Source organism: Melanotaenia boesemani, chromosome 1 (genome assembly GCF_017639745.1).
Source record: "Melanotaenia boesemani isolate fMelBoe1 chromosome 1, fMelBoe1.pri, whole genome shotgun sequence".
Lineage (NCBI taxonomy): Eukaryota > Metazoa > Chordata > Actinopteri > Atheriniformes > Melanotaeniidae > Melanotaenia > Melanotaenia boesemani.
Genome location: NC_055682.1, coordinates 28013943 through 28040778, shown reverse-complemented (window position 1 = coordinate 28040778; position 26836 = coordinate 28013943). Strand labels below are relative to the sequence as shown.

The 26836-nt window shown below is 37.3% G+C and overlaps 1 protein-coding gene across 3 annotated transcripts in view; it reads right to left on the bottom strand.

Moving 5' to 3' along the window:
* Positions 1–26836, bottom strand: part of LOC121645906 (transmembrane protein 266-like) — a 45099-nt gene that overhangs the window by 3811 nt on the left and 14452 nt on the right. Inside the window, exons 4-9 of one of the 3 annotated variants that reach the window (XM_041994685.1) lie at positions 8922–9076; positions 7298–7371; positions 6062–6118; positions 5292–5430; positions 2224–2339; positions 1164–1359 (exon numbers count right to left, since the gene is read on the bottom strand). In XM_041994685.1, coding sequence (XP_041850619.1) covers positions 1164–1359; positions 2224–2339; positions 5292–5430; positions 6062–6118; positions 7298–7371; positions 8922–9076 — 737 coding nt within the window. The remainder of the gene's footprint in view (positions 1–1163; positions 1360–2223; positions 2340–5291; positions 5431–6061; positions 6119–7297; positions 7372–8921; positions 9077–26836) is intronic. The other 2 variants (XM_041994694.1, XM_041994703.1) reach the window with 2 other exon arrangements.

Below are 26836 nucleotides of genomic sequence, written 5' to 3'. Positions count from 1 at the left end.
TGGTTTGGGTATGTAATATCAAAAGTAAGTGTTTGTTATCTCATTATTTAGTCATGTTTTCACTATTTAACTATTCTTACTATGTTATTAGCTGTTATTTAAACTATTAATAATATTGAGTTTTCTTTTTATTATTGTCCCAAAACATTTTTTTTAGTGTGAACATTAAAGGGTTATATCTATGTGATTTAGTATTTTAAGGCATTTAACTCATTAGTTTTGTAAGAGAGTAATTTCTATAAAGGTCACTGCTTTCATAAAAGCCCCTGATAGTTGGATGGCATCATGCAGGTCAAAGAGACTTAAATGTTGGAGAGTACAAATAGATTTGACTGGATTTGAGTTTATCTGACTTGACTTGAGCCCTGTGGCCTACGTGCTTATCCAGTGACCATGTTTCTGTAAAAAGCCCTGCATGTTTCTATGAGCCAGATTTGCCACTATGCCCTTGGGGTAATATTGTGGCCACCGAGGGGCCTCCTGGTGCCCTATTGTGGTTTCCAGGTGGGGAACAGATGTTGACAGGAGCCCACTCTCTCCGAACAAGGCCCAATGCACAGAGCACTCTGTACCTGAAATAGCCCAAGTGTTCTGAATTGGCTGGGCTGGGCTCACCACAAGGGGTCAATAGGAGAGATGATTGGGGCGTGACAGAAGCCTACGTAGCCTGACGTAGTGTTAGAGAACATGCTTGTTTTCTCCAGGATTAATCAGATCCTAAAAGCTTTTTTGCCTTTGCATTGATCCCACAGCGCCTCCGGTCAGATGGGTGTTGTGTGCGAGCATGAAGGGGCTAAGAGCTTGGCCTCTAAGATGCTCCAGGGCTACTGCACCAGATTAACTGTACACAGCTCTGGCATCCAGGTCGCCTGATGTTACCTTGTTACAGACTTTTTGTTCCACACAATTATGTACATACTTTATGCTGCATTTCTCTGCCGGTTTGTCATGCTGCTTTCTCAAGCAAAAATTGCATTTGGATCTGTGTGTGTTCAAATTAGCATATGTTCTAATACCATAAACTGTTATTTTAGATGCAACCATTTTCACTTTCTGAATTTATCTGTCATAACTCGCTCAGATGATTTAAAGACATTTAAAGTCCATTTCCAATGTCCTTCAACTTAATTCTTACAAGCACAGCTTTCTGAACAATATCACACCTGCACTGGCATGTGGCTCCCTGGGGTTTCTCTGACCGCCCTCATCGTCAGACTCCCCAGGCGTCAAACCTTCTACGACCTGAAAACTCCTGCCCTGCTTGCCCCACACATGGTGTATCTGCATGGCTGCTTCACGTTCAGCGGCAAGGTCCAGGTCCTGCTGGGCCAGATGGGCTCTAAGCTGCCTGATCTCAAACTGAAGATGGTGGGTGAATACATGTATATGGAGAAAGTGAAAAGTAAGGTGTGTAAATGAATCAAGAGTCAAAAGAGATTAAAAATATAATGTGTATAAAATATAATATTTAGTTTGACACAGATAAAATGGGGGTAGAAAAAAAAAGAAAATGGAAAAATAAAAGGAGCGGAAAACAAATCAGAGAGAAGTGAGAGAACACAGATGAAGAAAGGCAGTAAACAAAAGAAAAAGGAGCAGGAAAAAGTGAGAGAAAGAATTTGGTCACATGCATTTAAATTCAATCAACATCACAAACAGTCAGGGACATAAAGATGCATTATAGATTATCCAAATAACCTCACACATGAGGCCATGTAAGCCCACATGACATGTTTCAAGCTAAACTATACATGTAATTATTAATGCAAAACAATTGCTTGAATTTGCCTGAAAAGAATTTCTTACATTTTTTGGGGTGATTTATGAGAAGTTTTTTTATTTATTACAATTTATGTCCCGGATTTTCTGTAAATGAAATTAGTCAGAAAGCCTTCCATAATATATTCTAAAGTCTCCATTTTCCAGGTTGGGTCTGCGTGAACGCCGAGGTCTGCTGAAAGCCTTGACTTGTTTGTGTGGTATTGCTGCCCTCCTCTGGCAGCAGTTGAACTGGCAGCTTTAGACCAGCAATACCTGTGTGACTAATTGAAAAACTGATTCAAATTCAAGCCAAAATTATTCACGTGTGCCTTTGTCCAATGTGCCTTTAAGGCTCCGTCTTCCTCAAGTATTTTTAGTATTATATATGCACCATCATAAAAACACTGTGGTTGTAAAAGTTTTGTAGGATTTTATTTCATGTAAAACTGAGGCCAAACTCACAGCCTGCTCCTGACAGATCTGAGTGAGATGCTCCAGCTGTTCCTCTCTGACAGCTTTGGTTTTCTCACACTGCTGGATCTCCAATTCCATCTCAACCTTGACTTGTAGCACATAAGCTAAAAGGAAAGGAGAGGAAAATTCAACAGAGAAGATATAAAATTTAATATAAAAAACTGTGTAACATCAGATTAAGAGACATCTGATTGACAAAAGAAAAGAACTAGATGCCAGATAAAGACACTTGCGGTAATATACATTAAGCAGAGGTCAGTGCTGATGGACAATTAATCGTTTGCTCCCAAGATGTCTGTCATCACATAGACAACCCTCATTAATTACTAGTAACAGCATACCTGCAGTGAAAAGATTAAACAAAGCAGTCAAAAAGGAAAGGCTCTTGTTCATGCTGACTTAATTTAGTCACAAAGTCTATTTTATGTCTTGTTTCATTGTGATAACATCCTGCCAAACATCTTTCAAAAAGTTTCTAGTCAACAAGCCTGCTTGCAGCATCTGCATAAACTAAAGTCTTTGGATCGTCCTAAAAGCTGCATTAGAATACAAATACGTCTCATTTCAATGAGACGTGGACTGTGTCCAAATGTGCACCCTACTCCCTACATAGTGTCCTATGTAAGGGCCACACCATTTTGTCGGGGTGTACGAATGTCCAGAGAGAAAAAAGTAGGGCACTCAAAATTACCCACAATGCATCTTGAAAAGTAGTGAGCATTAATGGTCACTAGACCAGTCAATATAGACCACAATGCATTGTGGGCAAAAGCTCAACATGGCGCAAGGAGGTGAAAAAACATTTTTATTGAATAGATATGCAACAAAGAATAAAATACAACATAAGGAATAAAAATAAAAATATTTACACACAACTTTGGATTGGATTTGGAATGACATCTTGACGCGGTTTGTGGTTGCTGTGGTGACGGCTGGTAGTCACGTGGTTTATGGCGAGGAAAAAATTGCCAATAGAATGAGTCACTAATGGGTGTGCTATAATGTCAGAAGGCAGTAATGCTTAAATTCCATGATCATTTAGTAACTCCACCCTGTATAATTTGGTATTGCATTTTATTCACATGTGACACATTTTCTGGAGCAGGATGGGAAGATAAAATTAAAAATTTCATTACCTGTTGTCCCCATTGTAGACTATCAGTAATTTACACCTCTCCATCATCACATTTCCTATTTAGTCACATGATACAAGGTCATGCTGCGTAATGATCTAATCTTATTCCCAAGTTTTTTAAATTATTAAGAGATTTGATTGATGTCATGTAAACACAAACATGAGAATGAAACATGCTCTGTTACAGAGATAAGCAGAGCAAAGCATGCAGCCATCGCCACATGCTCCTTGTACCTATTTATAGTCATGCTTGCAGACTCGCATAACAAAAGGAGGATACTTCAGATGTGGTCAGTCCAGCCAGACTTCAAACAAGCATCAGAAGAAGTGTGTCTTTTAGCTACTATATGTCACGTGTCTGTGTGGAAATATGCTTCAAAGTCTAATAAATGTTATACAGTGTATCTCAGCAGTGCTGACAGCTTCTAGCAGTGCATTTGTAATATCACAATTTGTAGCATAACTGATTCTCACAACTCTGAGACATTACCCTACTCCTCTTTCTCTACTCTACAACACATGCACCTAAATGATAAAATCCTGAACTCCATCATCCTGAGACAGACATGGCTAAATAGCAGTTTTATTATTTTGGAGCATTTATTTTCATAGCAAACATTGCTGGTTAATGATTCTCTGTAAGAGGACTACATGTTTATTCATGAGCACAATATCATGTCCTGCTACAGGTGATGCATTTTTTACAAGTAATATTTTGCAAGCATGATCCCTATATTGCAAGTTTTAAGCAATGCCTCACTCAGTTTTGCAAACAAGAGCTAACAATTTGACAAGCATAAGCATGTTGGTGTTGCAAAATGTTAATTAGTGCTATGGTTGCTTTTTATTTATCTTTTATAGGTCTTTTTAGGAGGCTCCCTTTGTTTGTTTGGGTTTGTTTTGAGCTACCTATACTTGAAAGGCTGACATTTCCCATCTTACACTGCACTGCTAATAAATTCCAGTTTTCTTTTCATTATTAATTTACTCCTCTGTATTCCCATTCCCGCCAGACTGACGCAAATGTTGCCACTTAATATTTCAAGCTTATTCTGCAAGTCCCTCAGTCCCTCTCTTACAATAACTGAGACTGTCCCACAGCTGTACATTTATCGGTTTGAGTGTTTTGGGAGAGGGTGTGCTGCTGCCTTTCAAACAAGAAAACTCAATCACTCACAAATATCAAACCCAACAGGTTGAGGTGAGCAGCAGGGAAATTAAGATTTCATTCCCTGGAAATCAATGCTGCACCTGCATTTTAAGAAGCAAACAGGAAGTTCTTCTGCATGTTTTACCAATGTGAATGTTAGCACTAATTATTGAAATTAGTTGTTACTGTGATATTCAGTAGTTTAATCAATTAGATCAGTTCAAACAACAGACATGAGGGGATGGTAAACACTATTATATATCTATTATATACATATATATATATATATATATATATATATATATAGGGTGTAGTGGGAACACCATTGCCATGTTCTAAGCGAGCATGAACAGAAACAGAGTGCAGATTGAACTCCTGTGTGCATTGTGGCAGCTGATCCTGTATGCAGTCAGAGACCCATTTTGAGGGTGACCTCTGAACAGATATTGAACCATCCTGCATTAGCATAGGGGAGGACAACCATTATATTCATCATGGTTTCTTTGAATCTACTTAACCATACTCTTAAAATCGATATGAGTTAGATCAGCAGAGTGGCAGCAATTTACTCTCAGGGATGATCAATAGCTGTATTGCAAGCAATAGCAAATAATTTGTATAACCATTGAAAGAGTAGATGAAAGCTGTTTTATTGCCTCTGCATGACCCCTTTGTGTTAAAAAAAATATTGGCCTGCTTAGTCAGTCTCACATGTGGACTTTTTGATGGACAAAAGTTTTTATTTTTGTTTGTTTTTTTTTTATCCCTCACCATCAATGATCCTCTTGACCCTCCAAATGCGTAGGGTAATGATGAGGCTGATGGCATCCCAGGGGCTGCTGGGCCCGTTGGCCACAGTCGAGGCCACCATTGGGGCCAGAGACAGCACAATGACAGCACCATCAAATACCTGAGATTATCATAAACACAAGAACACATATTTGTAGCACATGCAACTTTTGTTGTGAATCAGAATTCCCTTCAAACATAACCACCCACACCACCATGACTAACCATATGGATGTCAGTTGTAAGGCCTTTGTGTGAGGTCTAACACTGTATAAAAGTAATTCTGGGTTAGTTATAAGGAATATTCTGACACTTTGAACAGACTGCTTCAACTCTAATGTTTACAGTTACACGACAACCCACAAATGATTAAGTGAGCTTAGCATAAATGGAGAATCAGTTAGTGTAAATATTTCCAAAGAAAACTAAATATGGCTACAACCACCTTTAAGGACAACAGCTAACTAATTATATATCATTTTTCATTACAAATGGCCTGCTAGGTGACTTTTGTTATGTTTGGGCACAGCTTGCTGATCCCCCCCCCCACAAACTTTATGTACCCTGACCCTTACATATGTATAAGTTAAAGCTTAAGAATTTTCACTTTAAGTCAAAGCAAGAACGTTTCCCAGGATATTGAATATGCATAGATATCTCACTGAAATAGGGAAGCAAATAAGTAATAATTCAAAATAACTGATAGAGATTGAAAACTGAGCATTAATATTAGCCAGTATACCAATACTAACCTCAACTTTGTTTTCTATGTAGTCCCAGATCCCAAGCACTACAATTCTAAAGACAGTCTAAGTGAGACAGAGAGATAAAGGAAAATGTTAAAATAGATAAATGAGGGAGCATGCTGACACATATCAAAAGCCATTTTGATATTCTCAGTCTTTTGAATTGTCATCACATGCAAGATTCTAGTGAAAGAAGGCTTGCGCCTGCTTTCTTAAAATCTCTTTCATTTTTCAAGTACTGTGGAATAAAAAAAGCAAGAATGTTATATCTAAAGCTAGACTCAAAAGAAGCCAAAAATAAAATGGCTAACCATATTTAACTATATTTTTTAGCTAATTCATTTCTATATTCAAATCTTTCATAAAGATGTAAATATTGTTGTTTTTGGGACCTTTTGTTGAGCAAAGACTTAAAATAGGATAAGCTATCATGTAAGAGTGGACCTGTTAACCCATCATATGGAGCACATGTTGGACCATGGGGTTGTGTCATGCAGAAAAAACAGGTGCTCCACCCACATGTAACAATTCTGCTCTTTGATTGGTACAGATGGGCCAGCTGGTGATATGTCATTTCCAACAGCCCTCCCAGGTGATTCTCCTTCTGTGATGTCAGTAGGTGAGGTACATGGACGGATCACATCGCTGTAACCCCATCTCTACTCCTTATTAAGCTCAGCTTTAATAACTGTTCCTGCTGGCTTTTTTGCTAATTAATGTTTAGTGAAGGACATTGGGGCTGAGGCGCACTGGGTAATTGCTTTGCATTAGAGAGGCCTGTGGGTCAAATTTGACCCTTTCTGTTTTGTTGTACAAAATTCTCCAGTACAAACAATACATTATTTGATCAAATAATGGATTAAAATGTATCAATTAGTCTTTAAATTGTTGACATTTCACTACCCAAGTAGCATCGAAGTAGTAATTATGAAGCTAAGGCTTAATTTTTGACCAGACAATAATGGCAAAGAAATGGCAATGGCCATCTACTTGAGGTTCCTTAAGCCAGTAACTGGCTTGCCTAGCCAGAGAAAGGGCATTTTCAATCTACAATTTGTGAAAAAGAAATATGATATTTCGCATCTATTGTGCCTTTGAAATGTTCCTGTGATCACACAACATCACTAAAGGAACAAAAAGCAGAGAGGCAGGAAAATAGCACATTCAAAACTACAAGGAGAGAGTTTTTTCTTTATTTAGAAAAAAAAAACACATTTTGTGGATAAAATGTTCATGACTTACCTCTGAAAAGAATAGTGATAGGATGATAAGGCTGATCCAGTGGATAATGCTGGCAAACTGGAACGCATTGGAAACTGTCAGGGAGAAGCAACAAGACAAATGTTAAGATAGTTCTGAGAAAGTACACAACGGAGCAAAACTGTTCAACTGTCTGTTGAATTCCAGGTAACGTTTGGAGTGATTTTATACTGAACAAAAACATAAAAGTTGGTCAATTTTTCTGAAATTTACCTTTAAATTTTGTCCCTTACCATCTGTATCTATGTCCATTTTCTTAGAGTCCATCCATTAACCTACAACACCACATCCCACATTATTATCCATCCCTATATGTGTCATGGAGGACTAGCAGTAGAATAAGAACAAGATTACAATAGATTTAATTGCTAGAGTCTTGCAGCAACCCTTCTGAGACTCGGGTATGATCAGCGCTGGATACTGGCCAGTAATCAATGAAGATGTGTGCCTGCTGCCATTAACAAGACACTTTGTTCATTATCACCTCACTCCATCACTCTCCATCAGAACCATTTACCATCCAGCTCCACCATTTCCTCTGTGACTGGCAAGCTTACTTACATATGTTCATCAATTGGAATATGTATTCAAATAGTTTACCTAAGTATACAGATACAAATATGTGGAAAGTAGATAAATAGATAACTTGTCACATTGGCAGGTCCTACATCCTGAATTCTCCATAAAAAAGATAAACTAGGTTTTCAACTTGACAGTATGCTGATTTTTCTGTACCAAAGACACGTTATGAGTTAAATAATTTGTCAAATGATGTGTGACTGATTACTGGTTGCATTCTCTGATATTTCTTTGATATGTGGAAAGTCAAACTAAGGATGATATTCTCAAGAAACATATACTCACACCAAAGTAACCCCTCTCAGTTATGTATTTTAAAGCAGCACAAGTGTGCATTGTGTTTCTGTGGGTTGTTCTCTGCTGCATGCTGTTGCACATAGACTAGTGGTGATAATATTGCAACTGTAAAAGCTATGTTGAACAGTTGATTTACATTAAAGATACAATGTCTAAATTTCCCCATTTTTTTCTTATTTGTCTTTTTAAAGATTTTAAAGATTGGTAGCTGATAAACATTTAATGTAATAATCTGTAAGCAGTCTTTTACTGTTCTAACAAGTTGAAGTGAAGTCAGTCTTAAATAGATATTTTAAAGTGTTATGTGCTAAATCACTATTAGTTGACCTTATACAAGATATATATTTTAAACATTTATGATGCTGAGCTGTGCAAATTGTCAAGAAACTGTAGATGTGCAGTGAAAGACATGAAGACATAATCATGAAGAAGGAAGCACATATTTTTGTACCTCTGAAATAAATTCCCTTTATATAATTCATTTGGCAGGTAGGACACAGTGTATGAAAGGTGCCAGTAAAGTTAATAAAGATTGAGTATAATGCTCAAGGACACTAAAGAGTTTAACTCCCAGCTGTTCCAGTGGAGCTGCTACTATGAGTTGCACTGTGTGCTTCCCAGGTGTTTCATGAATGTCACAGCATATAGATGAAGAACATGCATGCTCAGCAAATCTTTCTTTATAGAAAAATAGAGGTTGAAATAGGAGAAACAAGCACAGGCTATTTACATTGTAGTAGTTTGGTGTCAATGAGCAGCTCCAAAGACAGGAAAAGAACAACCAGGATAACACAGGCCACTAGGATGCAGTTGAAGCCGGCACTAAGCAGACAGACCTGCCACAGGGCCACTCGACGGCCGCAGCATGGCTTCAGCCAGTTGGACCTAAAAAGAGAGCAAAGAAAGAGTGTTTTTAGATTTGATTCTACAGTTAAGATAAAACAATAAGTACTTACTTAGAATTTTAGTGCCATCAATAAAATATGGTTTAGATTTTTTTTGTTGTTTAGGTAAACAGAACTTGCACTGATCAGTATCTTCCCACAGTGACAGGGTGGTATTTCAGTGTAAATACTGTATGTACATTTGAACTTCCTGAAATGTCCAACAGAGGGTGTTAATTTACACTTATAAAGGGAGATGTCGACTTAAAACCAAGAAAAATTTGGGGCAACAGTCAGAGAATTGGGTGGTCAGAGAAAGCATTGACAGAGGGAGAGACAGTGGGGCTCTGTGAACTGGTGATGTGACCATCACCAGTGTGGGTAGAATTCCAATGAACTCCTTTTTATGAGGCAATAAAGGGAGTCACTGTAGAAGATGCTACAAAAAAAAGGAAGGGTCTCATGTTTGGGGGACACAGTTACCTGGGAAAGAAGACATAATGTGAAATATTTAAAAAATAAAATGAAAAAATCTCAGAAAGAATGTGTTGTTCAATACTTGTTGTCAATAAAATATCATTCAGACAGTTTTAGATGCTCATAATTCTACATTTAATGAAAAATGGAAAAAAAAAGTAAAGAGAAAATAGTAGGTGAAGTTTTAACTTTCTTTTTCATTTGACAGTTGCAGTAGGAATCCAGCATTTATGGTATTAAAGTGTCTGGCAGGGTAGTTAAATGCTCATGTTTTAAAAACATGAGGCAGACATACAGATCAACTATAAGGGCTGACAGTTGGAGTTGAGAGAAACAATGCCTCTCACAAGCTCTCCATCTGGAATGGAAAGTTGGCTCTGCTCATTACCTTTCCCTTCTCCCCATGTACTGGCACGCAAGGCTCAAACGTTGGCAGAGCATGTCCCTCCTCTGATCATGTCTTCATTCCTTGGCATGGTGCTAATATGAGCTGCAATGGTGGCAAAATGGCTCTGTTTTCACTGCAGCTTCAGGAGTTGACTACACTAAGAATAATGTGAGGGTTTTATTTATTACAACTCCATACTTGATTTAAGGTTGTCCTTTTATAAAAAAAAAATGTTGGGTGTAGATGTTTCATATACTTTAAATCCATTTTTAAGACTGGCATTTAAGGGAAATAATACAGAGAATACTGGAAAAAAGAAACAATCAATCGATAATGAAAGCTCTGTTTTACCCACTTTTGATGCACATGTTCCATTATAGCCATACCGTAATATAAAAATGAACTAGAAGCTCCATTTCAAACTCCCAGCATAAACAAATACTGAACCTGGAGCATTAACTGCTGTTGATTTGATGCTGTAACAAAACCGTCCCGTGTGGGTGACATTTTTACGAGTCACCTCCTCATTTGTCGCATATTTGTCTCTGCTCAGTAGGTGGAAGAGGCCACACATGTGTCATTTTTTTTAATACAGATGTGGGCCTCTCTGGTTATCTAAGTAAAGACAAAAATCACATAACATGCAAAACTGCGATAAACAGCTGGATCAAGGATATCACTTAGAGTATAAGTGCATTAGTTTTTCCACACATATTCGTAAAAAGAAGCTGAAAGAAAAGTCAAATAAAAATGTTTTTATCATCTCCTTTCACAATATTTTTGAAGCAATAAGGGATATGTCTTCAGCTGCTGAAGAGTTCATCACTCCACCCTCCCACTGGTTTCCCCCGAGAGAAGTATTCGTTCAAGCTTGGCACGGGTAAAGCCACGACTCTGCAAACAATGCATGGATAATCTAATAAAGGCGTGACCATGCTGATAGCAATCATCTTCTTGGCTTTGGTTGGGATGGCACAAGTATACAAACTCCAGATGGTGTAGAATCTGCTCTACCAGCATCTTGGCGAGACTCTAAGGATGCCAGGTATCGTGCCATTACATGTACAGGCCTATATGCCAGAACATGGCGCCTTGCAGATAAGATTCAGCAAAAAATAGTGATTCTATGTATTTATTTATTTATTTATTTATTTATTTATTTATTTGTTCATTCATTTAATTTGCTTAGGTTATCTCAATAAAATATCTGAATTAAAATCACACTACCGGTTTGGTACAAAATCAAGCTGAAATTTTGTCAGAAAATGATCAGAGATAGCAGAAACAGCTATTTAATGTGCATACACAACGTAATGACGTGTTCACTGACCCTTGTGCTCCATCTTACTCATGCTAATAAGCCATGTGGTACAAATAAACACATCAATCTGTGATGTTTGAAAATCATTCAGGTATCCAAACTGGACATCATAATAAGAAGGTTTCTATGCAAAATACTTGTTTTGTATAAATGCATGTTATAATCTGACATGGCAAGCAAATTACCTAATGATATGTTAAATACATTCCTGGTCTATTTTAAATTTTTACCGCCTGGACAAAACATCTTCCAAGACTTCAAAGACTGTGGATTTGCAATAATCATCCTTCTGTATTTACCATAACACCGTATATTTGGGCCAAGTCATGCTTTACAAAAACCAGAATTTATTCAGACTTGTTTCATCCATGTTGTTAGCATAGTTTTCTTTATAAAACCAGGTTATTACAAATGGGTTCCTGTTAAGTCAGGTTGTATGATTATGACTGTAGGTAGTTATGAAATATGCATATTTTTAAAAACACTAAAGAAAATGTGCTTTGGTAATACAATTCCTTTTAATCAACAAAACTGTTTCAAACAGCTCAATCTCCAGAGGTTAAAGTATAGCCAACTTGCACCATAATTAGATCATTTTTGAAAGTGCATCTTTTATCAGATGATTTCAAGCTTCATTCAAGCTGCAAGGAAGAAAAAATTTAAGAAAAATTTTACCAGAACAATAAAACTCTGAGTGGGAGTAGTAAAAAGAGGGGATTAAAGTGAAATACTGTAATTAAAAACTTTATAAAGGGTGCTGTCTCCTCCAGCTAAGATGGCTCCAGAAACTGTATCATAGTGAAGTTAATCACAGTAAACACCAGTGGAAGCAGTACTTTTACTACTTTACTTCTATAAACCCTGGACAGGACCACAGTGAGAATATAATATAGACTAAGGTCATAAATAGTAAACCAATAAATTATAGACTTAAGGTGTAAATACTGTAGTGTATTTATTTATCTATTTTTTAAATTTATTTATTTGTTTATTTATTTACTTGTTTGTTTGTTTGTTTCTTTCTTTCTTTCTTTCTTTCTTTCTTTCTTTCTTTCTTTCTTTCTTTCTTTCTTTCTTTCTTTCTTTCTTTCTTTGTTTGTTTGTTTGTTTGTAGGACCATCAACAATACTGCTTGTGGCCTATAAAAAGTCCAGCACATTCAGTAAATATCTGTATTAGTAAGTTTGCATGTATTGTGAGAGTGTGTCATGAAAGTGGTAATCAGATGATGTGCACAAGGCCCCACATGGATCTGCCAAGTTGTTCCAACTTCACTGACCTTTTAACTTAATTTAAATTTCGTGTTGAAAGAGCACCTGTTTCTGTCATAGTCATAGTAAGTGCCAGATGTGAAGCCAAGGGAGAGTTTTAAAGTGCAAAACCACTGACGGTTTCAAGATGCTTGCTTTAAATAAAATCCCTTCAAAATCTTTGTTATGAAATGCCAGTGAAAGAAAACAGGCATCTGGCACATTTGGCATTACACTGTATCCAACAGGCTGTATTTCTTATTATCACAACTCCCTGTCATAAACTGGCTAGTTTACTAGTTTTAATGGACTCTGGATATCGGCTCCACATATCCAGAAACTAAGCTTCCAGTTGTTTTGATAACAGGCAGCAAAGAAAAAAAAAAAAAAAAAAAAAAAAAAAAAGATTATATTGATTGTATTGTAAACTGGTTCAGCCAAATCAAATAATACAAAAGGTGAAAATAAAACTGGTTCAGCAGCTAATTGCATAGCCTGATGAGCTGGCTCTAGAGTTTCACAGTCTTCAGCCCTTGATCCCACCTTTTACTCTACAACGAAGACAAGCGGCTTTTTTCAAAGATAAAGAAATATAATTAATGTGCAGACGAAACACTACAGTGTCAATATGTAGGTACTTCATAGTATTATAAGGTTAAATACAGTCAAATTAACTAAATCAATGATAAATTTGAACATTGGTTACTGAAAATTAAATATTTCTCTGTTGAAATAAATTAAGTGTACATGTGTTGGGATGCTTTAACCAGTGCTAACCAGCACTTGTGTGTCTTGGGCAACTACTCTTTCTGTATGGGGGTATCTCCCTATCTTTAATCAAGAGTGTAATTGTTTGATTTGAGAGCAAGATTTCTTGTTTTCACACTTAAATATCATATTGCTCTCTTTCAAAACTCTGCTCTCACACCCAAAAAGTCCATTTTTGCTCTCAAATATATTGTTATTTCTTTTAAAACTCTGCTCCTCAACAAGTTTAGTGTTGCAGGTTCAAATCTCCTGTAATCAAGCTTGGTCTCTTTCCCTCACAGTCAGACACATTCTCTGCTCTCTTAAAACCTCTGCTCTTGGAAATTTTTTCCTCTCTCTTGGGTTGCTGAATGAGCTATTTGTCAAATGTCCTCCAGTCAATAGAGTACTAGATAAATGCTGACCAAGGAAATCGTCCTCACCTTCTTCAAAGAGAGCAACATATTTGAGCGTGAAAACAAGAAACCTCACTCTCAAATCAAACAATAATGATTGATTATAGATAGAGAAATACCCCCATATTTCTATATGTTCATCTGTGCCTGTATGAAGAGTGTCCTTAACCCTTTATTAAGCGGGGTCATTTTGGCAAAAACGCCTGTAAAATGACCTCTCCAAATTAGAGTTACTGCTGCTATTGTACCCTCTGGATTGTAAGTACAGGCTTGGGCTCTTTGCAAAGGTAACACTCTCTAGTTTCACCCACAGCAATCAGAATCACTGTAAGTATTACTGATAAAAAGTTATACACTTTAGAACACATAGAAAAAAATATTTTTTTTGTCCTCACCTAACCTGTACGGACAGAATAAGACCAATCTTGATGGGAAATATTGATGTTTGACATAGAGAGCCCTCAAAGGTAAGGAAAGTCAACATTTAAACTTTCTGCTTTTCTGTAAAAAAGGCTTTAGTGTTAGCGCTGTGGTTGTTGCGTGTCAAAATGGTTTATATCAGCAGAAAGACGAGACTTTGAGCTTTCATTTGATGTGTATATTGTGGGCATTCATGACGGAGGGGCTTGCACACATGGCTGCAATGTTGTTGATTAGTAGTCATGTACCAGGACGGGTACATCTGCATTGTAAGGGGTTAATGCAGATTAGGACACATTCTGAATAAGGTTTAATTCAAAAAGGAAAATATTAATAAAACTAATCAAGTCATGTTAAAGCCCCACTATCGAACAACCCCTAATGTTGGCCAATTCGGCACCCATCTTGGATCCGGTTTCTTTTCTGAGTTCTCTCCAGCCAGTAAAAGTCAGTCCAGTGTTGGTCCTAGTCTTGATTTTTGCTGTCAATTTTGCTCTTTCTTTTCCTCGCTTCCTTCAATAATACCATCTTGCAGTTCTTTGATGAATCAGCCAGGATGTGGTCATCAAGTTATTATCGAGTTGCTAGTAGGGCTGGGCAATATATTGAGATTTTTAAATATATCAAGACTTTATCAGACACAATATAGAAGGTAGCAATATCGTTTAATTCGAGATTGCTTATTTTGAGTTAAAAGCATCTTTTCTTTTGCATTTTGCACAGCTGTATTTTTGTTATAGTCACTGAAAAGTATTTTTATTCTATTTTATTTTAGGACCATTTCATTTAATATAAAGGTACTGTAGTTTCAGTTGTCAGTTTTCAGTCAGTTGTTTTAATGCACATGTGCTGCTGATCCTTAATAAAAGTATATTTGGCACTAAAGGCTGTAAATTAGAACTGTCATTTTGGTTGCTTGACAAAAAAAATATATCGAGATATATATCGTATATCGTGATTCAGGTAAAAAATGGCGAGATATAAGATTCGGTTCATATCGCCCAGCCCTAGTTGCTAGTATGTGATGTGGTGCCATAAAGCAAAATACTGTCATGAAGTGATGTCCCAGGACGGAAATAAAAAATATGTGAAGTGCAGTCTCTCAACCTCATGACACTGTAGGGTAACAACGGTTCCAAGAATGTACATAGTTAATGTAAGGGTGCCATCAAAACGAGTCAGAGTTTTAAAGTTATGTAGTGTTACTTTAGGTCTTCAAATTTCACAACAAAAAAGGCATAAAGTGTTAGAAAAATAATACATTTCCCTCCTAAAAAAGCTGCCACATTAAGAACAGTGACAAGTAATAATCCCTCTCTTGTACTCAGTGCAGCCCACCTAACGTCAAATCTATCAACTAAGGATATTAAAATTAATAACAATGCAATAAACTGAGTTACAATCTGCCATGCATCAACAGCATACACCTTTCTTTTACAGGCTAACTGCACCGCACAAGTCAATACATCAACCAGCAACAAAGATATACTGCCTGGCCCAAAAAAATAAATAAGTTACCATCTGGATTTAACTAAGCAAATAGGTAGGAGCCTTGTATTGGATAATTACTGCATGGATGATCATGTTTCAGCTGGCAACAAGTTATTTAACCCCAACTGATGCATTAGTAGCTTCTCATTTCTTAAACAACCATGTGGAGAGACACATCCCGACGTCGTAGAAAAGATGTTAGTCTGTTTAAGAAGAGTCAAATCACTGGCATGCCTCATGCAAAGAAACATCTAAGGAGACTGCAGAAACTACTGAAAATTGGCTTAAGAATTGTCTAACACATTATTAAAAACTAAAAGGATAGTAGGAAACTAGGAGGAAGAAATGTGATTGAAAAAAAATACTGAATGACTGTGATTGCCGATCGCATAAATGTTTGGTGAAATCAAATCGAAGAAAAACAGCAGTTGAACTCAGGGATATGTTTAATAGTGAAAGTTAGAGCATTTCCACATACACAATGTGAAGTCAACTCAAGGGAATAGGACTGAACAGCTGTGTAGCCATAAGAAAATCACTAATCAGTGAGGCTAACCAGAGAAAAGGGCTTCAGTTTGCTAGGGCGAATGAAGATGGGACTCTGGAGCAATGGAAGAAGGTCATGTGTTCTGATGAGTCCAGATTTACCATGTTCCAGAGTGATGGGAGCATCAGGGCAAGAACAGAAGCAGATGAAGTTATGCAGCCATCATGCTTAGTACCTACTGTACAATCCTGTGGGGGCGGTACTATGATCTGGAGTTCAGCATTAGGACTCTCACATCATCAGTACAAGATCTTGGTGAAAAATTAATGCAACACTGAATGGAAAGAAACTTTTGGATATTGCAGAACTTTATCGAAACAATTCCACAGCGAATGCTGCCATATTCAAAGCTAAAGGCAGTCCATAGAAATATTGGAGTGTGACTGTCTTTTTCTCTTTTTTTTTTTTTTTTGGGTGGTAACTTTTTTTTTCACCAGGCAGTGTACAGTATATCTACACAAAAAATAAAATACTGACTGTGAGTTTGCAGACAGTATGGAGACAAATAGGTTGAATGTGTATGTTCTTAATTCATGTCACACCAAAACCAGCCCAGCCCAGAGGAGACATAGTCAGACGCTGCAGGTGACACATGCAGTATATTAATGAGTCTTATTAAAGCAACAAAACAGCAGCAAATGTTGTTTAGCTGACCCAGTCTGCCATGACAGTCTGACAGAACCACCTGGTCTGAGTCACTGGTAGACAAGCACATTCAGCTGACAAGGTCAAACTGTCAAACTGTGTTTTCAAATTGACTTTGGCTTCACAAATTTTTATCAGTATCATACTGATTTATCCCTGTGTTGTTTTAATCAGCATGCATGTGAGACTTTCAGGACTCAAATATGGATATCCTTGTCCATATCTGAGTCTGTCTCCAGCATTGACACTATATCTGTCAAATCCTTTTTCCCTTAAATTAAAATATGTCTGATACCAGTGTGCATTTAATAAATTGATATAGCTGTTGTGTTTTCCTCTATTGGTGAGTCTGAGTGAGACTGGACATGCAAACTGAGGAGGGAGATTAAATCAGGCAAAGTGATCAATACCACCATGTCAAGTAAGCCACCAAACAGTGGAACTGTCACACTCACAGTAGCTGATGGTTTCATCAGATAAAGTACTCTACTGCAGTGGAAAGAGGTGTTTCCAAGATATTTTTTAATGTTGTTTTAATGCTCAGTGTTAGAAGATAATTCCTCTCACATTTAATAATTCCTATATGGTAGTGCATTGCCAACAACTAAACAGTATATTAATTCAAAGATTTGCACTTTGCACCAATATCAAACACAGAATCTATTAATTTCACTGATTTTATTTTAGTTCAAGATATTCTTAAGATGAAAATGCTTCAAGGCAAGCTGTGAGGTATTGTATATACAATGAAACAAAAACAAGTAAAGTAAGTTGTTATAATCTTTGTATGAAATAGTCCTGGATTTCTTCAAGATCCCCTGGAGATTCAGGAATTCTGGATTCTGGAATTCAGTACCATTGTGGATAAATTTCTGTTTTTGGCATCATAATTATGTGCATATACAAGCATGCTTTGCAGCTCTTGCTGTAGTTTAAGTTCACACTAATTTAGTCCTTGGCAAACTCTCAGCCATTTTCTGGACTAAATATAACCTTTGTTTCATAATGTGCTTTTTACTCTGATTGGAGTTCTATTATTGGGCAATCACCTGTGGTGCTTTAAAAGTGGTAATAACAACTATTCCTGGGATGAGAATGGCGTTAAGATATTCAACACCAATGCTGAGACGCACGAAAGTGGATGAAGCATTTCTACACCTATACTGCGATTCACAGCAAAGGGGAGAATAAACACCTCACTCTTGTCATTACGTTCAGTTTTTCTTCAAGTCTAAGTTAAGTTTAGCTTGTTTTCTTGCTTATTTTTACCATGACAACAAATCTTACTTTAGTATGAGAAAATACCTTACTAATTAGCAGTGGAAATAGCAGAGTAGAAACTAAAGATGTGACAGGGTTACAGGTTCATCCAGAACAGTAATCTTCATCCTCAGACAACTTCGCACGTGTGCAGAAAAATTGTGCTGCTATGCATCGTGTTCTTATTTTGATATTTTATTGTGACCCAAGGGGAAGATGGATGATGCAAAACTGCCGATGTGGCTAAAATCCTCTCAGTGGTAAACTGATTATAGTTTTAGACAATCATTTCTATCAGCTGCTGAATCCTGGTTAGTTTACACTCATTTGAAGCTACACTGGGGAATTTTTTGTTAACTAAGGGACTGTGATGAAAGGCAAGTTTTTTTGCACATTTTATTATAAAACCTAAATTTTATCTGCATGGGTAAAAGTTTTTAGTTATCAAATGAGTTACAATGGTAAAATGGTAAATGGTCCATATTTATATTGTGCTTTAGTGTACCTGGAACGAAGCGCTTTACATCATACATCACATTCGCCCATTCACACACTGATGGCGGAAGCTGCCATGCAAGGCGCTCAACCACGACCCATCAGAAGCAATTAGGGGTTCAGTGTCTTGCCCAAGGATACCTCGACAAGGATACCTCGACATGAACTCGACTTGGCTGAGGATCGAACCGGTAACCCTTGGGTTACAAGATGACCGCTCTACCTTGCTGAGCCACTGAATAAAAGGCGGTAAAATATCTCATTAAGAAACTCCGAAATGGACCCTGGAACCCACTTTAACAATGGTCACTTCATTCCATCAAACAATTATTATTTGGGATTGAAATGTGATCCTGTCCAGGATCCAGTCCCATCATTTGCCCTCCAAACAGCACAAATTATATTTATATATAATGATGTTCAAACAAGTTCCTGATTTTTTTTCTTTTATTCTTTTCTTAAGATCTGTATACAGTGCTAATGGCAAAAGAAGAAATATTTATTTATAGTATAATTTGTAGTTCACGAAAAAGTATCACAGAGAACCCCAGATACAAGTGTTTAAAGGATCTCTGATTAAAGGTACTCTGGTTAAATGACATTTATATTTTTCATTCCATCAATGACAATGTCTGTGTGGCAGAAACTCTGTAAATGGTAAATGGACTTTACTTATATAGTGCTTTTCTACACGTGTTAATCACTCAAAGTGCTTTAGTCATTTAGGCATATCACATTCACCCATTCATGCACACACTCATACAGCTCTTGTGCTGTTACATACTGAGTGTAATGCTCTATCACCAACATTCATACCATGGGGCAACGTGGAATCAAGTGTCTTGCTTAAGGACACTTTGGCATGTAGTGAGGGTAAGCTTGGAATCAATCCATCGACCTTAAGGTTGGATGAAGACTGCTATTCCTCCTGAGCTACAGTGCCTCTTCTTGAGATCACAATCTCCACAATTGAAGCATGGTGGTAGGAGCATTATGGGTTTTTTTTGTTTGTTTGTTTGTTTGTTTTTTGTTTGTTTGTTTGTTTGTTTGTTTGTTTGTTTGTTTGTTTGTTTGTTTGTTTGTTTGTTTGTTTGTTTGTTTGTTTTTAATAATGGGCAGAACCTTGACAAGGACTCCAAATTGAAAAATTATGCAGGTCAGTGGATAGAGGCAAAACCTTGAAGAAAAACTGCTTTGATCTTTCAGAGAACTGAGACTTCAAATGGTTTAAGCCAACATGTTAATTATCATTATCCTCTTGAAATATTGGCCAAAGTAATTTTTTTCATGTTTTTCCAAAAACACCAAAAACTAAACCAAACTGATTAAGGTAAAAAAAATCTGTATTTGTGTTTTTAGAAACACTTTACGAGGGTGACTATATCTATGAATGGTGTTTGATGCAAAGACTTCAATCTATTGAGAATCTGTGATGTGATTGCTGCTGTACACCAGCAAAACCTATTCAGCTTGAAGCCATCGCAATACTTCATGACTTGAGGAGTGGGCAGAAATCCCAGTGGCCACGTGTGCCAAACTTAGAGGCAAATACCAAAAGACCTGGAGCTGAAAATGACTTGGCGTGAGGCTGAATACTCCAATCCTTTTAAAAAACACACTATACTTCTTGTTTGCTTTACAATTACTATTGTTTTGCATCTTCAAACTGCTAGACATATTTTGCTTATCACATACCCCCAATCCCCTAACCCCCTATATCAAATTTATATTATTTTAAATTAAACCAAACCTAGATTTACCCATAACAGTTGCTTCTAAGCACCCCATAATAAACAAGGTAACTTGTGTTCAGCTTTCCATCAGTCCTGTGGGAAAGTTGGGGAAGGACTCATTTGTGTGTTGCAAGGGGACAGGAAAGTCGGCGTGTGTGTGGCGGAACTCAGTATATATTCTGTATTCTGCGTGTGTTTACCTGTGTCCACACTGATATGTGGGTTGCCAGTAAAAGCACACCTCAATAAGTATCATTTATAACAGACTGCAGAGCGTCATGGAGCTCAGCTCAGAATGGAATAAATCTCAAGCTATTTCGCTGTTTATTTCAGGTGCAACTTACAGAAGCCATCAGTATTTTGATTCACAGAGAAGATCAGTTATGGATTATTGGATGGTGCAGTTACATGTAGAAATGGCAGAAGTGCTTTTGATTATTCACGTATTCAAGGCACATGTTCATCATCAATGCAACAGCACTTTTATTGCCTTGTAGAATATGTTCAGTTAATAACACAACACTAAAGCTTTAAAAAAAAGTACCTCCAATACTAATCAGTTCACAACTATGTTAGAAAATAGTTGTGGTCAGGGCTAGAACTCATTCCTTTATGATGTAAATGTTTCCTTCGTGGACCATTTTTACAATTTCCTCAAGTTGCTGTTATGGCCCCAAGAGTATGTATATTCTTTGACAATGATTATAGGTTGTTTGGGCTTGCATGGGCAAATAACCCATGGGGTGGGATTTGGGAGGAGGTTAGTCTTAAATTAGTTATCAGCTGATCAAAACTATTAGCCATTACAGCAACAATCCATGGAGAAAACTTCTATAGAGAAACAGAACTTTTACTTCAACCTCTTTATTTATGTACTTAGCCCCAACAGCAACATGACCCAGGTGACTCATATGTGAAAGACCACAGCAGCCAAAGATAGAGTAAAATCAGCTGTATTAAATCCTCATTCAGTCAATCTTGCTGAGCTTCTATCCAGTAACAGCAACAATTAAAAAGTAAAATAATGTCTATTGATAATTTTAAGGTTTTTAAGATTAGATTCTTATTTTCTTTAGACTTTTTTTAATGAACATCAAATGCACTCAAAACTCTTTAAACCTAGAGCACACACAGTCATGTGGTTCTCACAATATTTTTTGTATATTTTTAGTAACTGACCTAATAAAACCTATCACTCCCACAACAGTGTTTGTTCTTATTTTGGGAGTAACATGAAGGTTTCAGAGTGTATGAACCTTCTTCATTTCTTTTAAGAAAAAAATCAAAGAATTTCACATTTTTTATGTGAGTAAGATCCAAACACTGCACAACTCTGCACCTATTATTTATTTATGTTTATATACATTTTGTGGCAAATATGTTGCACTTAATTTAAAAAATCTACAGACTTGTTATTTATTACCAACTTGATTCAATCAAATTACTTAAGTACGAAGTCAAATGAGTTGTTAAACAATGAGGTATGTTTCCAGGAAAACATACCCCATTGGTGGGAAAATAATCTACAGAAGTCATAAAAAGCACTATTTCAAAGTTTTAAAGTAAACATTTCTTTCAGGCGTCTCATACAGTAAAGGTATATTAGGTCTGTTTGTGCTCATGATGGATGAAAATAGCTGTTTAATGAACATTTACCTTTAATAATTACATGGGCCTGCAGTCTTTCTTGTGGCATAAGAATTAAGGAGCTGAAGTGATAACAGAAAGGCCGGTCACTCCCTGACCGCTGCTTCAGACAACTTCCTGTGCTCTTTAATTAAATCAGGACAAATTGGCTTGACTGGGTGAAAGTCTTCAGAGAGTCCATAACTCCAAAAAGCAATAATTCAACATGTAACCTTTTTTCCTTTTTGTCAAACAAAGTAAAGCATGTATATTAAAAATTTCAGTACAATACCACAGTAAACGGTCACACAATTTCATATTGCTTCTACTAACAAGGAGAGGTACTGTTCACATATTCAGATTCAGGCTGATCACACTGGACTCTAAACTGCAAATAAAATGCTGCTTTAAATGCTCCATGTGGAAAACAGCCACAGTGTGGTTTATGTTACAACAGTCACGTCCAACATGAGCACAAAACCATTGTAGTGTAGCAAATAGGCCGATAGTATTTCCAAAATAGAACATTTGGACCCTTGGCAAAAAAGCTGGTGGGTGGCAAAACATGGGAGCACTTGTTATATTTTTTCAGGATATTCTCGATATAATCATGTTTATGTGAAAAATCAAACCCCAGAAGGCTTGTTGTCTTTTCTATGAAGAGAAGTCATGAAGGCTGAGTAGCTTAAGCAAAAAACTGGCTTGTCTACAGTATGTGTGTCCTGTTTGTCTAGTGTGTTTTATTATTCTAATTTAAAAAAAATAATTATAATAAATACTTCACATTGTTTTCTTGGCCTTGTGCTTTGTTTTATTAGCAAAGTCATATACCTGTAGCAGCCCAAAATACACCAAAACAACCCTTCAACTCCCCCCAAAAACAAAAAAAAAAAAGTGGTTAGCAAACAAACAAAAGCAGCTTGATGACTAGGGGAAGAGTGGAAGGCCATGAAACTGCTGAACACAAGCCCATGCCACCTTGGTCCTCCCAGCATTTTTTCCCAGACAGGAAGATGGATGGGCCCAACTCTAATAATAACTACACTCCACTTACCATGGCGCCAAAACTGCTAACACTGCAACTGCCCCCTGATGCTAGCTAGAACAACCACCTCCCACAATGTCGCCCACTTCTCTCCTGATAAGAACATTCTCTTAGGCAACAATATAGGAAACGGGTGATGGAAATCTCCAACCTGTCCAAGCTCACCACAGAACCATCTGCAGGCTTGTGGTGGTGCTTCAAGGTAGTTCTGGACAAAGAGATAGGTGTGTTTGTGTTGGGGAGGATTTACAATGTTGGCAGGACATAGTTTATGCATTTATTTAATTACTTGTTTATTTTTGGCATTACAGAGCTCATTGGTATTCAGCAAAAATAAATTAATAAATAAATAAACTTAAACTGAGGGCATACAGACAAGACAATGAGTGCGCAAAGAAGCAGGAAATAATCTAAGGGAATATTAGCAGAAGCAAGAACACAGAGCAAAATCAGAAGAGATGCAGACACACACTGAAAAATGGTGAAAGAGAGAAAAAAGAAGAGCCTATCTGAGTGTGCAGAGGCATCAATGAAGGAGCACTATTGTTCCTAATGAGGTGTGACAGCCCAGTATAAACTGGAATATGAAGTGAACCATGATTACAGAGGATTAGATAACCACTATACAGCACAGTGAGAAGGCTTTTCAGGCCTGGCCTTGTTTCCTGTCTCTCTTTCTCAGTGTATAAATCCTCTACGTGCTGCGTTTCTGTTCATGCATAAAAATATACATGGGTGTGGAGAGGAGGGAGACTGCAAAAGAATGAGGGGTTGAGTGTGAGTGACTCTTTTGCCATTATGTGACATGAGGGCAGGACACTATACAAGAGATGGAAGTAAGGTCAGCTCCACCTTCACAATGCTACAGGCTATAATATGCAAATATGCCTGACAGTAGGTGCTTCATCACACAGTGGCAGCTTGACATGGGAGCTTTTTCTCTTGATTAATCCCCTTTGCTCGCTCCCTGCTATGAAACATGCTGCAACTTCATAGTAACCAAACTGTAATAACACAAAGCTCTGTTGGTTTTAACACTAATCTGTAAGTGTCTGAAGAGAAAAAAGAAACATGCACACATGTTCAATTATTAATGTCAATATGCTAAAAAATAAACTAACTATTTTTCATTTAATTGGCTCATCAACAAAACTGATTAGTTGGACACTTTTAAAATTACATTAAATTGCTACCTAAAATGTAAACTAAGCCATGTCCTTTTTGAGGAAAAATATGAACATATCAGTCAAACATGTATATTTTCATTTATACTCACTTCGGCAGACAGTAGCACAGTCTTAAAATACCCTTGAAAATAATTCATCCCCCCACCCAATGAAGTGTCACCACACTGATGAAACACTTCAACCATGTGTGTGACATTCTCACTTTCAGGAGTGCAGTCGTTGTGCCTAACATCGCCACAGAAGCATGCCCAAATACTTCCCATGCAAGGTTTTCTTCCTCACATACCTTCACTATCTCAGAAAGCCAATGAGCCAGGAAGCAGAGGGTTGTGGATGTGTATGGGTGGGTGGGGGGGCTGCTAGCAGTGGGGCAATCCACTTTCCCAGGTTGAGAGTTAGCAGAGCAGCCACCACATTCTTCTCCCACATTTTCATTTTGATGATTGTGGATTGAGCCCCACTGCTGCTGTCTCGCCTCCTCTAAACTTCACTTCATCATTCTACTCGTCCATAAAAAAAAGGTTCATTTCTTCTGCCCCATTTCCCTAAAGGTGAGATTAGCCATCGCTCACTCTGCAAGATGCACTGCTGCTTTTCCCATTTGCATTCTGAAAGCAAAGATATGGACCCGACGGCACTTCCATGCAGTTATGACCCAACAAAGTCAACTCACAGGTAGGTGATACAAAAGTGCTGATTTAAGAAAGCTGCCCATTGCCGCAGGAGGCTGTCGTAAAACATGATGATGGTGCTTGCGAATGTCATTGAGGGAGGCTAATGGACGCTGTCTGTTTGAGATGTGGATCAATACAGTAGTGAGGAGACGAAGACACGAAAAGCCCAGTGGTGCTGAAATCCACAGAATGAAACAGAATTGGGTCCTGCAGGGGAGTCAGCTGAGTGTTACATTCACAAACTAAACAACGTCTCACTGATTGTGGGGCTTTAAAAATAACTGTTTAAAAAACTGTCTAAAACACCTGACAAAATGATATATTAATACAATAACAGATAGCTTAACTCTCATTGCACAAAGGATTTTAAATGAACCTGAAACAATACAAAGCCACACAAAGACAGATAGAAGTAATTCATGTGAAGGATTAACATAGTATTTCTAGTAAATATGTAACTGAAATTAACACTAAAGCTCAAGTCTCTTGGATTTAAATTGAATTCCATTAAAACTAAAGCAAAGAATGATGACTTTTATTACTCCCATCAGCAACATTTTTACAGGGAGACAGTTTGCACTAATGACTTGAATATGTAATAGTGGCCCCATCACACTAAGCGCACATTCAGAAAATTGAACTCACTGGTAAAATAACCTTCACCACAATGTCTGCTAAATCTGTTGTTAGGTCTTTTAGAGCAGGAGCTCTAACAGCTTTTCAGCTTCTGAACCACAAGGTGAGACTCAGACCCAAGTTCATTTATACAGAATGGTGATCTCATTTTATAACTGCTTAGCAACAGCAATTATGTGACCCAGTTATTTAAAACTCCAGCTTACAGAACCAGAAAGAACCAGCTTACAGGTATTTTGCAGGTATGGTGACAACGAAATGCTGCATTCATATTTCATCACTGTACAGCAAAGTGTAAAACAATGCAGACACTGTTAAATCCCAGCCACAGCAAATACTTACACATCTATGCAGAATATATTAATACTACCACTAACCCTGATATGGGATACAACACTGTGGGGTTGTACTGGTTGTAATACCAGCGCAGTGTGAGTGTCAACACTACCTACTGTTCACCATGAAATCCATCTGTTTCTGGCTCTGACTGGCAAACTGTAGAGAACCAATGGAGTGAAGTCTGATTTGGTGTCAAACGGAGTCCTTGGATGAGGTAGTGTGTATGGATATGGCATGTGTGTGTGTGTGTGTGTGTGTGTGTGTGTGTGTGTGTTGGATCCCACACTACAGCTTATGGTGTTTATGTGCATCCTAGTGAGAGCTCAGACTAAAGGCCAGGTTTGACTCATAATTGCTGGACAGAGTGCAGGTAAAAAAAAATATGAGTAAAAATGTATGGTTAACAAAAAAGACTAACATGAGCTGCATGCATAAGCAAAACTTTCATTTTACAATATTATACTTGGAACCCTTAGTTCATAAGTGTAATAGCCCCTTGTTATTGTTTTTTTTTTTTTTTTTTTTTTGTTGCTGTTGTTTTTATTTGTTTGTTTGTTTGTTTTATAATTTAGCATAATTATGCTTTAAAATTATTTTGTATTCTAAGTCTACAGGGTCTATTCAATCAAGCTCTTAATGATAAATGCACAAAGTGAAGTAGAAGATGATGTTAAAAGGATCCTTCCACAGAATCCTCAGACAGTAGAAAAGCATGAATGAACACATACAAATACAAAAAAAAACATTTCCCAACTCTGTGCCGATTTGTAGGCTCAAGTCTTTGAAATCAAACATAAAGAAATAATTGAACAAGTGTTACAGAACAACTTTAATCAGTCTACTTCTGATCAGCTGTATGAGACCCTGTAAAGTGATTGAATTTGGTGGCATGTATATAGACAAGACTTACAAGATCTTAATTATATGATACTATCGGCTTCTGGCTCATGCACAGTAAAATGTCAAGTATAATAAAGGCCCTTACTGTATTGTCAGCGAGCAGGGGGAGGAGGGTAGATATTTAGCCTGAAATAATGAATTGATCTCACTTAACTTATGGACGC